The sequence below is a fragment of the Myxocyprinus asiaticus genome, chromosome 30 (genome assembly GCF_019703515.2).
Source record: "Myxocyprinus asiaticus isolate MX2 ecotype Aquarium Trade chromosome 30, UBuf_Myxa_2, whole genome shotgun sequence".
NCBI lineage: Eukaryota > Metazoa > Chordata > Actinopteri > Cypriniformes > Catostomidae > Myxocyprinus > Myxocyprinus asiaticus.
The window spans coordinates 20486911-20503719 of record NC_059373.1 but is presented as its reverse complement, the minus strand read 5'-3'; the positions used below and the strand labels follow the sequence as shown (position 1 = coordinate 20503719).

The 16809-nt window shown below is 36.8% G+C and overlaps 1 protein-coding gene and 2 pseudogenes across 1 annotated transcript; 1 reads left to right on the top strand and 2 right to left on the bottom strand.

Annotated features, from left to right (window-relative positions):
• The first annotated feature begins 1800 nt into the window (after positions 1 to 1800).
• LOC127421481 (RNA-binding protein 48-like) lies at positions 1801 to 6949 on the top strand. The gene is made up of 5 exons (XM_051664565.1): positions 1801 to 1938; positions 2079 to 2269; positions 2395 to 2540; positions 6181 to 6722; positions 6802 to 6949. Exons 1-5 carry the CDS (start codon positions 1813 to 1815, stop codon positions 6871 to 6873), a joined length of 1077 nt encoding a protein of 358 aa, XP_051520525.1. The 5' UTR covers positions 1801 to 1812; the 3' UTR covers positions 6874 to 6949.
• On the bottom strand, positions 6906 to 12501 carry LOC127421483 (calaxin-like; annotated as a pseudogene).
• A 144-nt stretch (positions 12502 to 12645) lies between these two features.
• Positions 12646 to 15760, bottom strand: LOC127421484 (progranulin-like; annotated as a pseudogene).
• Between the last annotated feature and the right edge of the window lie 1049 nt (positions 15761 to 16809).

Sequence of the window (16809 nt, the reverse complement as noted above, 5' to 3'; positions counted from 1 at the left end):
ACAAGAATAAATCTTTTCAAACAACTTTTGGCAACACCCCTGAGACTCATCATGCCCTTTCGCACTCTCTGATTACCTATGAACAAATAGGTCATACTAAATAAAAGGTAATAAACATTAGACGTTGTAATAAACAAGACCACTCTAACATAAACACACCAGACAGAAAGTGTGGCAGATGAATCTGGTCATCCGATAACATCACTGGATTGAACAGCAGCTGGGTGTGCGGTGCGCGGGATCGAGCACATGAGGTAGGATGTTTCTGGTAACTAATAAGCGTAACAGCGGCGTTTCTGACCATTTTGGCGCCCTAGGCGAGATTGTTGTTGTTGATGGTGGGAGGGTGGGGTTGCGGCGGTTTATTATCGACTTGCGCAGCAATCTCGTTATTGGCGCTCCCGTTTGCCAGACCAATCTCATCATTGGTGGTGGGTGGGTGTGTGTGTGGGTGTGTGTGTCCTCCACCTTGTAAATGCGACGCCAATGTTCACTCTGGTTTTACTCCCATTCTCTGTCTCTGTATTTTAGCAAGTCTTCGAATTTTGGCTTTAACATCTGTAGACGAAGCTAAATTTATTTTTCTCTGTACAAGTCTGCCATGGTTCTTCACATTCTCCCGGCTGAACAGCTAGTTCAAGTAGCCACGCCCCAAACTCACGCTATAGGCTGAGTTAGAACTGGATGGGTGGAGCTGAGCGGGCAGCACAAAATATAAACAAAGCTCATTGTTTATACTTTTGGGGGAGGAAAACCCAAGAATGGCTTACTTATAGTTGTCAGTGAACAATAAACTGGGAAAGTAGAATGTATTTTGACAACAACAACAACAACAACAACAACAAAAAGTTTCACACTTGTCCTTTAAGTAAATCTGAAATTAAAGTGTTAATTAAAGAGTCTGTTAAGGAGATGTGGTAATAGATGTGGGCCAGGGAGGGAAAAGGAAGACATCTATATACAGTATTCAAAGGGAATTAGGTCACGAGAGTGGTGTATGGCTCTGTTGGTTCTTACAATGCAAGTGAATGGTGATCAGAACTTGTAGCTCCAAAAATCACATAAAAGAAACATAAAAGTAATCCATATGACTCCTGTGTTTAAATCCATATCTTCAAAAGTGATATAATAGATGTGGGTGAGAAACAGAACAATATTTAAGTCATTTTTTACTCTAAATATCCACTTTAACTTTCACTTTCAGATGTGAAAGTGAAACTAAACAGACACCACATGTGACTTTCAGATGTGAAAGTGAAAGAGGAGATTTAGAGTAAAAAAATATGAATTTTTTATCTGTTTCTCACCCCCACCTATTATATTGTTTCTGAAGATATGCACTGGAGTCTTATGGATTACTTTTATGTTTTCTTTATGTGACGTTTGGAGCTACATAGGTCTGATCACCATTCACTCGCATTGTAAGGACCAACAGAGCTGAGACATTATGTCACGACTGGAAATAGTCTCCCGGGAGCATTCCAAAGATGGCCGACAGTGGACAGACTTGCTAGAAAGACTATGGTCATACACATCTGGGACTGCATGAGGGTGAGTAAATGATAAGAGAATTTTCATTTTTGGGTGAACTGTCCCTTTAAAGGCAACAGATCTGTTTAATATAATTTAGTATTAAGGTGTGTTTTATTTTTTTTATTATTCAACGCCTATGCTTCACACTCCATCCCAGTAAGTGGTGGAAATGCACCAAAGTTAGTTTGCCAACTGCCATTAAATTCACAGAAACTTTTATTTTGACTCTAGACTTGTATTTTGAAAATCTGTACGTCGGTCGATGACTTCACACCGCAAATGGATCGTTCAGTAGCAAATGCGTCTGTTTGGGATACACAAAAAATATATAAACACCATGAGCAACAAAATGTTGCTCATACACGCCCAAAGTACAGAGAGGGAAGACGCCTGAAAGCTGTTAAGGTCTGATTATTAATTGTTTCTGGTTTTGTTGGCAACACTCGACCACTTTGGCTTACCTTACCAGGCATAAATCAACAGGATCTAGGAAGTGAATTCGAGTTTCGAGAATAAAATTTACATGGCTGTATCCCTGATTCCAGGTATATACAATCAACTTGGAGTCTCGGTTCCTGTTAGTGCAAGGGGTGCCTGCTATAGGAGTGATGACAGAGCTGGTGCAGCTCTTTGCTCTCTATGGAGTGATCGAGGAATATAGGGTACTTGATGAGTATCCAACAGAGCAATTCACTGAAGTCTACTTATTCAAATTCCAAAAGCTTACAAGTGCAAGGTAAGTGTAGACTATATCAACTTCAATAAAGTGAGCCTGTGACTGCCAGTAGCATCACCTCATATGATTTTTTATTTTATTTATTTTTTTAACCAACCGGTATGTTGCTTTCTGGACTTTTGCAGGGCAGCTAAACGGCATACTGATGAGAAGAGCTTCTTTGGGGGACAGCTGCATGTCTGCTATGCTCCCGAATATGAAAATGTGGAAGAGACAAGGCAGAAGTTGCAGGATAGGAGGAGATACGTTAACAGAGTGAGCCAGAAAGAAGGTAAGGATTGGTATTTGAGGTTTGGAGAGGATTTCTACTGATTTGTTAGGGGTACCCATAAAGGAATAGTTTACATAAAAATGAAAATTCTGTCATCATTAGCTCACTCTCGTGTTGTTTCAAACCTGTAAAAAATCTTCCATGTTCAAATCTTCTGTGGAACACAAAAGTTGCTTCTTTTTGTCATTTTTAGAATATCCTACCACTCTTTTCCTCATAGTGAAAGTGAACGGGGACTGTCAAACTTGTGCACTACATTCCAAGGTTTTTACATGCTATTTCAAATTAGCCACAGTCTTCTTCTCAGCGAAGACTCTGAAATGGACTATGAAAGTTGTAAGGACTACAAAAATGGTGCATGGATGCTATTTGACATCAAATGCTAATGTTTCTCTTGTATCTCATGACCAAACATAATTGACACCAAATTTGACTTGAGTGCTACAGCAAAGGGAAGATTTTTACAGAATAGCAACTTCAATTTAAGTCTGTTCACACAAAGCTATTGTATGGCCTCCGAAGACTTGGAATGTAGAGCATGATATGGGCTGCTTTTGTGATACCTCTATGATGCTTTTTACTCCCATTATAAGGAAAAGAGTAACCAGGATATTCTTTAATATATTATATGAAAATCTATGAAAAAGGAAGTCATACGGAATAAAACGGCATTAAACGAGTAAATGATTACCGAATTTTGTTACATCTGATTTGTATGGCGCCCCTTAGAGGACAGGGTGGGAATTTTTTTCTGAAATAGTTTTGTGTGCCCTCGAAATAAGTTTAGCTTTCCCTCACAATAATTTACGTTCCCTTGTAATAAACGTACCATAGTTTTATTACAGTAACCATATTTAAGCGAAGGTATTCGTAATTAAACCATAGTAATAATACTGGAAAACAAAAACTGTGGTAACAAAAATAACAATTTTGTGGTTATTGTGGTTTTACTACAAATACCGTAGTTTAACTATGATTACTCAGGGTTCCCGCGGATCCTTAAAATGTCTTAGTTTTCCAAAATTTAAGGTCAAAAAAAGTCTTAAATATCTTAAATGATACAACAAAAGTTGTAATCATCATTTAAAGAGGTCTTAAATTTGGAGGCAGAAAGACAGGAATCTTGATATGACTTAATGTGAATATAAAACTTCAAAAGAATACGATTTAATTCAGTAAATGCATATGCTGCGTCCTTCATAGTGAAAACGCGGCACAGTAGTATTTTCTCCAAGCATACAGGGCTTGTGAGTTTCCAGCTGTTTTGGAGCAGTTCGCAATCATTAAGCCATATCGGAAATTTATGACAAGCGATCACTAATGATCAGCTGTTGATGATGATGATATAGTGTTGATGAAATATGACAATGTTTACTTTTAATTGTTTATATTGTAATAAGTTGTAGATTATTGTAGGAGTATACATTTTATTTCACTTATCTGTCTGAATGAGCAGCTAGAAGCAGTGAAGCGCATACATTTCAAAATAAGAGTCCCCAGTGTATTTCAGTCTTTAAAGTTCAAAGTTCTGTGCTATGAATCAAATATTTTTTATTAATGTATTTATTTATTTATTTTTTCTTGGTTATTGGTATTTTGGTTGCACCATAAACTGCATCTGGAATTTAAATCAATTTGGACTCTTGTTGCCTCTGTCTGGCCCTCCCCATCACAGGAAGGAAATACTAAGAACATTTAATATTGGCTAACAACTTTAAAAACTATTGGCAGATTAATTGCCTTTCAACACATTATCATATCAAATCCAATACTGGTCGATCTCTAATTTGTATTTATATAAAATGGTAAATAATCAGATTTTAAAGTATGGAAAACATGTCTTGAGTATTTTTAACTTGCATATAGCCAGAGACTACTTAGCAGAGATGGGCCACTTATATTTAAATGAATGGGAGAAACTGGAACGCCCAACCAAGGAGCTCCGAGCACACAACAGTCAACGGATTTAGAAAGGAAGTCCCACCTAGTCCCAGCATGATATGAAGTAAAGAAGCACAATTTATGATACCAGTATTATCAAATTTTATTGCTCATTTGAAATATGTTCTTTGATTGTAACCTTGACCAACTGTTTTTGAGATTTCCTATCTATTCAAGTAGATAGGAGCTGTACTGGCATAACTGGAAATAGCCTCCGAGAGCATTCCAAAGATTTCTGACAGTGGACTTGCTCTAAAGACTTTGATATAGCTACCCTGTTTTACTGATATGCAAAGTTAAGGCCATTTTGAATGTGTGTCCCTGCCTGTTTAAGTATGTGATACATGATTTATTTTGAGATTATGTGGGGTTTTTTGTTTTTGTTTGGGGATATGGAATTAATTTGATTTTTTCAGGTCTTAAAAAAGGTCTTAAAAACTCTGCAGCAACCCGGTTACTGAAGTAAAACCATTGTTTTACTGTAGTAGTTAATATGATAGTTCCATGTTTTTTTTGTTTGTTTTTTTTTTTGCAGAAAAATTAATTAGTAATATTGATTACCATAGTTATTGGCAGAAACCATGGTTTTACTATAGTAATACTGCAGTAACTGTGATTGTACTAACCATGTTTTTTGGCAGAAACCATGGTTTTACTGTGGTAATATTGTAGACTGTAGTAACCAATAATTTTTGTCAGAAATTATGGTTTTACTGTATATTGTAATACTGTAGTAACCATGACTGTAGTAGGCTAATCATTTTTTTATTTTTGTGAAAACCATGCTTTTAATACAGTACACTATAAGTCTTTTTATTGTTACACACATATACACAAGGCATAGGCAATGAAATTCTTTTCCTGCAAAACAGTATTATAGTAATATTATGGTTACTATAATTTTACTACAAATACCATGGTTAAAGTACTACAGTAACCAGGGCTGGATTAAGACTCCATAGTGCCCCTGGGCCACATTAGTATTAACTAATAAAGTACTAATAGTTATAAATAATATAACAGTATAACCATCTTTTCCAGGGTGAGAAATAAACAAAGTACACAATAAAATATGAACAGGGATTGCTCACCAAAAATTCTGACATAATTTTTTTCACCTTCATTCCAAACGCCATATGACTCGTGATATATTTCATGTTTTCTAAATCCATGTGTGAGGAACAGACCAAAATTGCATATGTTGTTGTCAGCTACTAACTGTATCCTATGAGACACAAAGTCTCGACTGCTCAGAAACCTGAATCCACTATTCATCCTCATTGAAATCTCAGAACGTTTTTATGTCTTTTTTTTTTAGACATAAAAAAGCCGTTTATGTTTTTGCCCATATGGTTAATCCGGCCCTAACAGTAACCATAGTTAAACTATGCTGTTTGTAGTAAAACCATAATAATCACAAAATGATGATCTTTATTACAATAGCTTTCATTTTCCTGTATAATTACTATGGTTTCACTACGCATATCATGGTTAAAATATGGTTACTGTAGTAAAACCATTGTAAATTTATTGAGAAGGAATGCAGACTATTGCAAGGGAATGCAAAAGTACATGAGAAAAAAAATCCCGTCCTATATTCTAAAGGGCTCCGTAGATTTGTTCTGTGTAAAGATGTCTAAATAATCTATAATAATCTATAGCCAATCTATATATCTTATGTAATTTTCTTTTTTTTCAGCAAAACAACATGATCAGCAACAAAATGAGAGTGTTGAGCTTCCAAGGACACCCACACCTACAGCCGCTGCACCTGAATTCCAGAAAGACTATGAAAAACCCACAGGGGACAATGTAAACTCTGACTGCTTGGGCTTTCCCTTGCTGCCATTGCCACCTAAGGAAGATGTTCCTCATAGACTCTACACTGTTAAACAACCGTTACAATTGCAGAGGACAACTGGAAGGATGTTACCTGCAGAGGACAATATGGGCTCACTTCACCATTTCATCCCTCCTGTATCAGATACTGCAAAGCAGATTATACCCTGCTCATCTTCAAGCCAAAAGCATAAGAACCTGCAACCATCTGTTATTTTTATACCAAGGACTACACATTTAGAAAGCAGAAAAAGAAAATCGGAGGAAAGCACATTCATTCTGAATGAAATGAACAAAAATGAGCCAATGATTGGTCCAAAACTACCAGAACTCCCCAAAGTGGACATGGAGGATAATTCATTAAATGTAACTGCCAATTTAATCCGCCAAACAATGACAAAGGTTAGTTTCTTAGTTTTATTTGCATTATGCACAGATATTCTGTTCCACAGAGGTTGACCATTTTTATACTTTTTCTTAGGTTGCATCTGTACCAGTGACCAATCCTGTACAAGGGAAGACCACTACTGCAAAGCCACGCAGAAGAATTTAATACCACAATCTTGATTTCTTCTGGAACTCATAATATATTCTTACATTGAATAATATTTTGCATATTTATTTCCATTTAAGCCACAAATATTGTTTGACAAACCATTGCTATTTCATGTAAATTATGTGTTTCAGTGTTCTTGTGGTTCTTGGAATGCATGTTGCTCAAATGCCTGTTTGCTCTGCAAAACAAATAAAGTAACAATTTAGGGTCTGACCTTGAAAATGATAGTAAATTGTTACATCCACAAATAGTTGCTTGTGTTTGTACCTTGGCATCTGGAAGGCAATTGCCAAAAGCCTCTAGTAAAAGGTTTTCATTTCTTACAGTCTTCTCAAAATCAGCATAAGAAACTCTCCCGTCATGATCACAATCCTGAATAAAACAATTTGCATTGCATTAATAGGTAATGTTGGTATAATATGGACCTCATTTATAGTTGCGACATTTGATTTTTGATCAGAACAAAAACAAGGCTATGACAGATAGACTTACAGTCTCTTCAGAGGGATTTGGATCATTGTGCTGTAGAGACATTGCAAAAAAACATCTTTCCAAAAATGAAAATGTCTAGGACCTTTATAGAACTTTACACAGTACATGCCATCAAAGAGAATATGTTTGTCCCTCAGAGCCTCGTTATAACTCTAGTTAACAATCAAATATGGCACTACTGTTAACAAGGTCTATTACTATTGTGAAATAAAGTGGTTTTCTTTTTGACATGCATATCGAAATACCAGTTTCTTCAAGGCAATCTCTACAAGATCCTTAACGCCCTCATCTGGATCCTCTTCTGTTGGTTGCCTAATAAGGCTATCTTTCAGCATATGAAACATCTCCTCCCGTGAGATGTATCCATCCCCATTTAGGTCGTACACGTCGAAACAGTCTTGGCATATACATGAAACTCAATACATGACATTAGGTAACCATCATGAGTGTCGATTAAAGGAGTATTCCAGGTTCAATACAAGTTAAGCTCAATCGACAGCATTTGTGGCATAATATTGATTACTACAAAATTTAATTTTGACTCGTCCCTCTTTTTCTTTAAAAAGAGCAAAAATCTGGGATACAGTGAGGCACTTACAATGGAAGTGAATAGGTGCCAATTTTTGAACGTTAAAATACTCGCTGTTTCAAAAGTGTTGCCACAAGACATGAACAATATGTGTGTAAACGTGATATTAGTGTGATAAAATCACTTACTTTATCTGTGTAAAAATATAGCCAATTTTACAACTTTGTTGCCACGATGATGTAATGTCAACAAACCAAAAAATGACAACTTAAATGACTTTGCAGGTCACATAATACATGAGTTTTAACAGAAGAATGTAAGTGTTTTTATAAAATAATAAGCTTCAAATTTTTGCCTTTACACCCCCCAAAACTTGGCCACATTCACTTCCATTGTAAGTGCCTCACTGTAACTCGATCTTTGCTTCTTTTTTTAAAGAAAAGGAGGGATGAGTCGAAATTAATTTTTGTTTAAATAAACATTATACCACAAATGCTGTCGATTGAGCTTAACTTGTATTGAACCTGGAATATTCCTTTAAATATAGATTACTTACATTTAATTTTTTCTTCCAACCTCCCTCGTAGGAAGACAGACAGTCCTTCAACCCACTCTTTGACACTTACATAGCTGTCATTGTCTTTGTCAAATGCACGAAAAACTGAAAGTGCAAACAGTTAATATAGAAAATGCAGTAATTGCAGTGATTTTAGCTTTATTATTATCATGATCATATATTAATATAATTATATTTGCCACACCACCAAGTAGGGAAGACCTGGACAAGTTGTCACACTTCTACTCCAGTGATTATTATTTTTTTAAGTATTCTGTATTAGCCCAATAGTGGGGCATGTTGTCACAATTGAACCTGCCACCAGCCTATTATTGGCTTTACAGATCAATTTAAATAGTAAAACAGTTACAAAACACAAACAATTCATGAATCAGCAAAAATGAGTGTTTTGGTCTACAAATATTGTATTTAATTTTAAGCACGTGACAACTTGCCCCGACCTGATGTTTATGAAAAAAGTCCTAAGAGTACAGTTAATCCTTTTGGTTAAAATCTGCCATCATTATAATGTATATTACTATTTATTAGTCTATATTGATTAGAATCGAACCTCTATCCATCATCATATCGTCAGTCATCCCAAATGTGTTGTGCAGTAAATTTCGAAACTTGACTCGGTCCAGTCCAGTCCTCCTCTTCTCTCCTCCTGCTCTCCCAGCAGACCGTCGAACAGTCTTATTACACACATGATCACAGTGTTAACCTACGTGTCAGATGACTGAATCTAAAACAGTGAAAACTTCACTTATGTTATTACTCACCACAGAAACCACAGTTAAAATGTATTTACTATAACGTCTATCTTTAAAATGAAGGACTTTCTTAAAACAATATTTATATCAACTGTCATACCAAACTTTAATAGACGTAAAAAAAAAAAAAGGTTTTAGATATCTACAATGTTTGATTTGTCTGCATAACGTTTCGGCGAGGTTTTTAATTATCTTTCTGTTCTTTGGCGGCATGTCCTGCATGTTTTAACGCGCACTCAACACAGCCTTTGCGTTTGATGTTGCTACAGCAATGTGTGATGAGGGCGGGGCAATGTAATGAGACAAGGATGGACGATACCAAAGTGCTTTTAAGGCAAGTCAGTCCATTCGGAGGCCATCTCTGGAACGCTCCCGGGCAGGCCGGGCAGCTATTTTCCATGTAAACTATAGTAAACAAGCGGCATCCTATTTTCTTGAATAGGGAAAGACCGAAATCTCAAATATGGTTGGTCAAGATTACGATCAAAGAACATATTTCATATAAGCAGTGACAATCAATAATGGGATCATAAATTGGAGGAAACAAACCAACAAACAAAACGGGTTATTTTCAGGGTGGTTCAGCTAATGGGAATGCCGCATGCCCGTTCTCGAGTTGACTGAAAGATGATGTCTGTTTTATTTTTTTCTACATCTGTTGGGCATTCTAATCTCTCCCATTTATTTAATACCAGTGGTCCATCTCAGTTGAGAAGTATCTGCCAATACCACTTATTTTCTTTTCAATCCAAGTACAATGAAGGCATTTTTTGCCATTATTACATAATTCCGTTTTTCGCATTTTTATTTTTGTAACTGTTGAGCCTTGTTTACTCTGTGATCATGTGCTACACATATACCTCTTTGTAATGTATGTGCAAGGAATGGCAGCCGGTGGAGTTTCTGGTGCCCCCCTAGGGTAACATCTTGCAATAGGGAGTAGGTGCACTACGCAGACTGCATAATATTGGTATAGGGAGCGGGAGTACCAGTCAGTAATACCGCACTGAAGATGAATAATACCAAGAAATGTATTCAGATGGTCCCTTACCACATCCTTCACAATTTTAGCAATAAATGCTTTTGAGTTCTTAATAATAAAAAGTGTATATCCTTTCTTATATGCTGAGAACTTTCCTGATCCATGACAATTATAATTATTTTTATTTCTTTGATTATTTATCTTCTTTATCTTATGTATACATCTGTGTTGGTTTATATGTATATTTACTTTTTTAAAATTTACTTTAAAAAAAAAAAAAAATTTCCTTCACCTGTACTTCTTGGCTTTATGACTCAGTGATTGTATTCATACATTGTTGGATCTGTGTAATTTTGTACATCTTATTGAACATTTATATTGAACCTTCTGTTTTTCAATGAAAAAAAAAATCCAGTTTCAGCACAATGTGTGGACTTTTCAGACAATCCCTTACCCACTGTATGAAAAATGTCCAACTTTTATCAATGTTTAATTAACAATCTAAAACGATTTCACCGTGATGCCATCTGACCAACTTAAGGGACAAATCGCATCCCATGCTGTATTTCAACACACCATCCCCCAACACTGTAGGAAACCAACAACTTGCAGAAGACTTGAATGTGTTTTACTGTAGATTTGAAAGGCCCAGTCTCACACCCCACACCCGCTCTGACCTTCACTTCACACAAACATCAACACCTCCTGCAACCCCCCTCCTGCTACTCAATCTGCACACACAAGAACTGTGAAAAGGAGGTGTGCCGTGTCTTCCGGAAACAAAAGACAAGGAAAGCACAGGGCCCAGATGGTGTTTCACCCACTTGTCTAAAATCCTGTGCTAACCAGCCAGCCCCCATCTTCACACTGATTTTCAATAGATCACTGGAGCAGTGTGAAGTTCCCTGCTGTTTCAAATGCACCATCTTCATTCCTGTCCCAAAGAAACCCAAAATCACAGGACTTAATGACTACAGACCCGTCGCTCTGATGCTTGTGGTCATGAAATCATTTGAGAGACTGGTGTTGGCTCACCTGAAGGACATCACTGGACCCTTTCTAGATCCCTTTCAATTTGCTTAGAGCAATCAGGTCTGTGGATGATGCCGTCAACATGGGATTGCATCATATCCTGCAACGTCTGGGCAGACCAGGGACATATGCAAGGATCCTTTTTGTGGACTTCGGAGAATAGCTGGGATGATGGTGTTGAAAGCCGAACTGGACTAAATTACACCAACTCTCTGTTCCCATGTCTATCTGTCAGTGGCTCATCAGCCTTCTGACGGACAGGCAGCAGCTAGTGAGACAGGGGAAACTCACTTCCAGCACATGTACAATCAGCACTGGTGCCCCCCAGGGATGTGTGCTCTCCCTACTACTCTTCTCCCTTTATACCAATGACTGCACTGTCAAGGACCCCTCTGTCAAGCTCCTGAAGTTTGCAGATGACACTACTGTCATCGGCCTCATCCAAGATGGCGATGAGTCTGCATACAGAAGGGAGGTTGAACGGCTGGCTCATTGGTGCACTCAAAACAACCTGGAGCTGAACACGCTCAAAACAGTGGGGATGATTATGGACTTTAATAGGAACACACCAACATTGACCCTGCTCGCCATTCTAAACAGCACTGTGGCAGCCGTGGAGTCATTCAGGATCCTGGGCACTACCATCTCACAGGACCTGAAGTGGGAGACCCACTTGACTCCATTGTGAAAAAGGCCCAGCAGGGGTTGTACTACCTTCGCCAGCTGAGGAAGTTTAACCTGCCACAGGCGCTGCTGATCCAGTTCTACTCAGCAGCCATTGAGTCTTTCCTCTGCACTTCAGTAACTGTCTGGTTTGGTGCAGCTAGGTAATCGGACATCAGAAGACTACAAAGGACAGTTCGGACTGCTGAGAGGATTATTGGTTGACCCCTGCCCTCCCTTCAAGAACTGTACACTTCCAGAGTGAGGAAAAGGGCTGGAAAAATCACCCAGGACCCCACTCACCCTGCCCATTACCTTTTTGAACTGTTGCCTTCTGGAGGGTGCTACAGAGCACTGAGCACCAGAACCATCAGGCACAAAAAAATTTTTTCCCTCAGGCTATCCATTTCATGAACTGCCCCACTGAGCAATAATTATGTGCTATACACTGCTTAGTCTATTTATATATATATATATTGTCTTATTGTGTATTTCTATATATACTTATATTTTCTATTCACTTTTTATTTTTATTCTATTTTTTATTTTTGCTGTATTGTTTGTGCACTGGAAGCTTCTGTCACCAAGACAAATTCCTTGTATGTGTAAGCATACTTGGCAATAAAGCTAATTCTGATTCTGAAACTATTGATTCGATATGGGACGCATCATTTCATATTTAAATACGGGATGGGTGGCAACCCTACCTGGAGGTCTAATTCATTCTCATGAACAAAGTGTGGATGCTGAAAATTTTGAGTTTATTGGGCGAAATTGTAAATTGGGAGTACAGCGGGAGGAGGGGTGGAAAAACGGGAAAAACTCAGTAAAATCGGGAGTGTTGGCAGGTATGTACAGTTGATTGATGGAAAATCAGAATTATAGATACATAAAGATACATACACATTATCAAATATAAACAACTGTTAAATGATTTGGAAACAACTTGAACTTAGTTCCATAAAAAAATGTTGTGATATTATTCATTTAGGCTTAGGGCAATGGCGAAGCTGGAAAGGCTTGTGCAATTTGAGAATCGTTGGTAAAAGGTGAACTGAAGTCACAGGGTTGTTCACTCTCCTTACAACAGTGACCCTACAACAGACAAAAATTACAGCTTAAGAAATTAGTAAACTCAAAAATCTAGGAATATACATATGTTGTATAAGATTTACTTGATTTATGGGCCATATTAAATATATTGATTTATATGCATTTATTTAAATTTCATCATTAGGCAAAACAATAAATAAACTTTTCCTTTTTTATTTATTTTTTTTTAAAATTCCTGAAGCGATGGGACAGACACTAAAGCAACATACAGTCTGGTTTACCACTGCAGCACCCCCACTGGCCAGTTCTAGTCTTGCAGCACAACTTCTCTGCAGGGCAGTAGACATCTCCATCACAGTGTACAACCTCAGCCTGGTTCTTCCATTCAAGAGCCTGTTCCAAGAGCAAAGACTGCAAAAACGAAGTTTCAGAAAACTTTTATTTATCACTCTCTATGGGGTGCTACTTGATTTAATATTGGTCAAATAGGCCTAAACCACTTTAAAAGCATCAAGCTAGAACCTGTTAAAGGAATATCTAGTACAAGTTAGCTCTGTGGCATGCTCTTGATCTCCATAGAAAATGATTTTCTCAGTGTAAAAAACTACCAAAAACCACACTTATGTAATGCAGTTACAGTGAAAGTCTATGGGTATAAACTATAAAATACACACTTTCCAAAAGTATAACCTAAAGACTATTTGTGTTAACATGATTGTTTACTAACCTTGTCTGTGCAATGTTATATCCAGTTTTTCAACATCTGTCATGACCAAACTTTCTCATTATTCATGTAAAGATGACAAAAAGGGACGGTTTATAGAGAAAAATCTACCCAGATGAATTACATCAGTAACGGATAACTAGAAGTTCATCCACCCAGAACAGTAGTCCCACCGCTAAAAGAAGGATTTGGATTATATGATTTTAGAGCTCAAATAACAAACTTTTGTGCAGTAGAATTAATATGAGTTTTTACAGAAAAATGAGCTGCAAATTTCTGCTTTTTAGCCCTTTGGAATGCTTGCCGCCATAGACTTCCACTGAAAGTCCATTAGCCTACTTTAAACACAAAACTTTGTTTTTTTCTTTACAAACTTAAGGACAAGTTAAAATAATTACACTTGTTTTGAACATGGAATATTCCTTTACATTTTTGTTCTTGGCAAATATTCAACCCCTTCTTTATTTTGCCCTATTCCCATAATAATCATCAAAAGTCCCATGACTTCTTTATTGTTACTGTATTTATTTTTTTATTATCTGGCAGATGTTCAGACCTCTTTTATGCTGCCATATACTGTCATAAATGGTTATTCAAAGTCAAATGACATTGTTCTCAATTATAGGTGAAGTGAATGCATTCCTCATGATATTTTACCACCCACTGGAACAAATCCAGCTGACTACAATGACTCTATAAGACATATGAGATGCAGTGGGTGTGAGTTAGTGACCTAGAAATAGTACAGAATCTAAAATATTTCAGCATTATACAGCATCAATTTGTTTGGCATTTTTCATGAAACTTGTACTGTTTATTTCCTAGTTTAACTTTAAAAATCCCAGATTTTCAATGTAGTATCAGACTTTTGGACTCCTGTCAAAGTATTTAAGCACTACAGTGTGTAGATACTTCAGTACAGTAGGTACTGCTGATGTACAAAGAATGATAAGTTGTATTAGTCTTTGGAGTCATAGACATGAGCACTGGCACACACCTGATTTTTCTGGATTGCTTTGGTGGCAGGCTGGGGAGAAGAGGACGGCAGTCTCAGCCAGCCCCTAAAACAACGGGTTGATGTAGAATCGCAGGTATAACCGTGCTGACAGCAATGAGCTCCATCCCTGCAGCACTGACCCTGAGGAGCGTGGAGAAAAAAAAAAAAACATTTTAACCGTGAACTTAAAGCATAAAATAGTTAAACATTTTACTGTCAATCACTTACCATCACATATGGACAGCAGAACCACTGCCCAAAAGGGCTACGACAGCATTACCTGATTTCACAGGGCACACATTTATGGCATCACAGTACACTACTGAGAGAGAGGAATCAGACTCTATTAGGCTTGAGGGATCAGACATTGGCTCATCTGCAGCTACAAGGGCTGCCATGAGTAACATCAATACTGGAACCATCTGAAAGTTAAAATGGGAAAAAAACAGGCAAAGAAATGAAATCTTCCATTGTCTCTGTGGCTTAATAACAAAACAATTGCAAAAAGAATGCAAATGACAATAAATGTGTCATGTATTTGGGTCTTTAATATTTTTTTGGCCAAATAAAGATCACTTTTAAAATGGGGGAAACATTTTACCATTACCAAATAACTTCATTATATATAGATTTTATTGTTTGTAACCTTGTCCCACACCCAGACTTTCAATCTTAAACTGTGACAATCAGTTAGAAAAAAATTATGAATAATTTGTATTTTGTTTAAAACTGATGAGCTACAAGATAAATAATTACAAAGCATTTTAAAATGTATAGTGAAAATATTTCTTATAATTTTTACATCTATAATATTTATAATGTATTTACATTTATAATATAATCTTGTTTTCTAAAAGTCCACAGTTGAAGAAACACCAATTTCTACATTTCCATCATCTACAGATGATATCACTAATAATGTGATAAAGTGTACTACAGTCAATAATACAAGAACTGACACTTTGTCGATGAACATTTACCTTGTTAAGGTGTATCTGCTCTCGTGTGACTCAGGTTTTCCTGCTGTCTGTTGTGTTCCAGTTCTGCTGTATCCTGTTATATTCATTCACAGGGCACCTCCCACTGGAAGAACAGGAAGTTTATTCTCAGTTAATTTTTTACCATGACATTTAGATACCACTTTATGAGCTTCTAAACATGCAGAAGTCTTTCTATGTGTAAGTTCAAGTATGCATTGTTGATAGAGTATTTGTATTTGTTGTTTGCATGGAAGTGGTGGGGTTGGGGGGGGGGGGGGGTAGAAGTTGTATGAACAGGTTATAAAAGGATGAGCATAGCCAGGGGTGTAGATTCTGGGGGGGATGGGGGAGGGAGATAAACCCCCCCCCAAAAAAATGAAAACAAGCAAGTACAATGCTCCTTTTCTTAAAATAAATAAATACATCTATTTGAGGTTACAGTGAGACACTTACAGTTTTGGACGATTTAAAGGCAGAAATGTAAAGTTAAAATTTTTATTCTTGTGGCTGTACTTTTAAAACAGTGAGTATTTTGACGTTTAAGGATTGGCCCCCATTCACTTCCGTTGTAAGTGCCTCAGTGTAGTTTTGCTTTTTATGAAGAAAAGTATGGACAAGTCAAAATTAATTGTGGTAATCAATATTATTTCACAAATGCTGTCGATTGAGCTTAACTTGTATTGAACGTGGGATATAATAGAGAATTAAAACAGAATTAAAACTTTCACCTACAAATGAAAATTTTGCCATCATTTACTCACCTTCATCTTGTTCTCAAACCCTAAATGACACAAAAGGCAGAATGTTAGTGACAGACAACACTGACTTTCATATGTTAGGGAATATTTTTTTCCATACAATGAAAGTAAATGGTGAATTAGGATTTCAGTCCCCATTCTGACTAACATAAGAGTTTTACCTGGGAAAACGTCATACAGAAAGAAAGTTATACAGGTTTGGAGCAACATGAGGGTGACAGATTTTTCGTTTTTGAGGGGAATTATTCAGTAAAGAAAAATAAATAAATAAATAAATAAAATCACTTCACTGTATCTAGCTGAAGAGGATGACAGGGTTGCATTACAATTATTTCCAAATTAAGGTCACATTACTGTCACACAAATGAACATTTTAAAATAAAGTTCCCACTCA

What these genes read in the sequence shown, in the direction of transcription:
- LOC127421481 (XM_051664565.1), top strand. Translation starts at nt 1,813, where the DNA reads ATGGATCGTTCAGTAGCAAATGCGTCTGTTTGGGATACACAAAAAATA. An exon ending in GACGCCTGAAAGCTGTTAAG is followed by an intron (nt 1,939 to 2,078) that starts GTCTGATTATTA and finishes CCCTGATTCCAG; the next exon opens with GTATATACAATCAACTTGGA. An exon ending in CAGAGTGAGCCAGAAAGAAG is followed by an intron (nt 2,541 to 6,180) that starts GTAAGGATTGGT and finishes CTTTTTTTTCAG; the next exon opens with CAAAACAACATGATCAGCAA.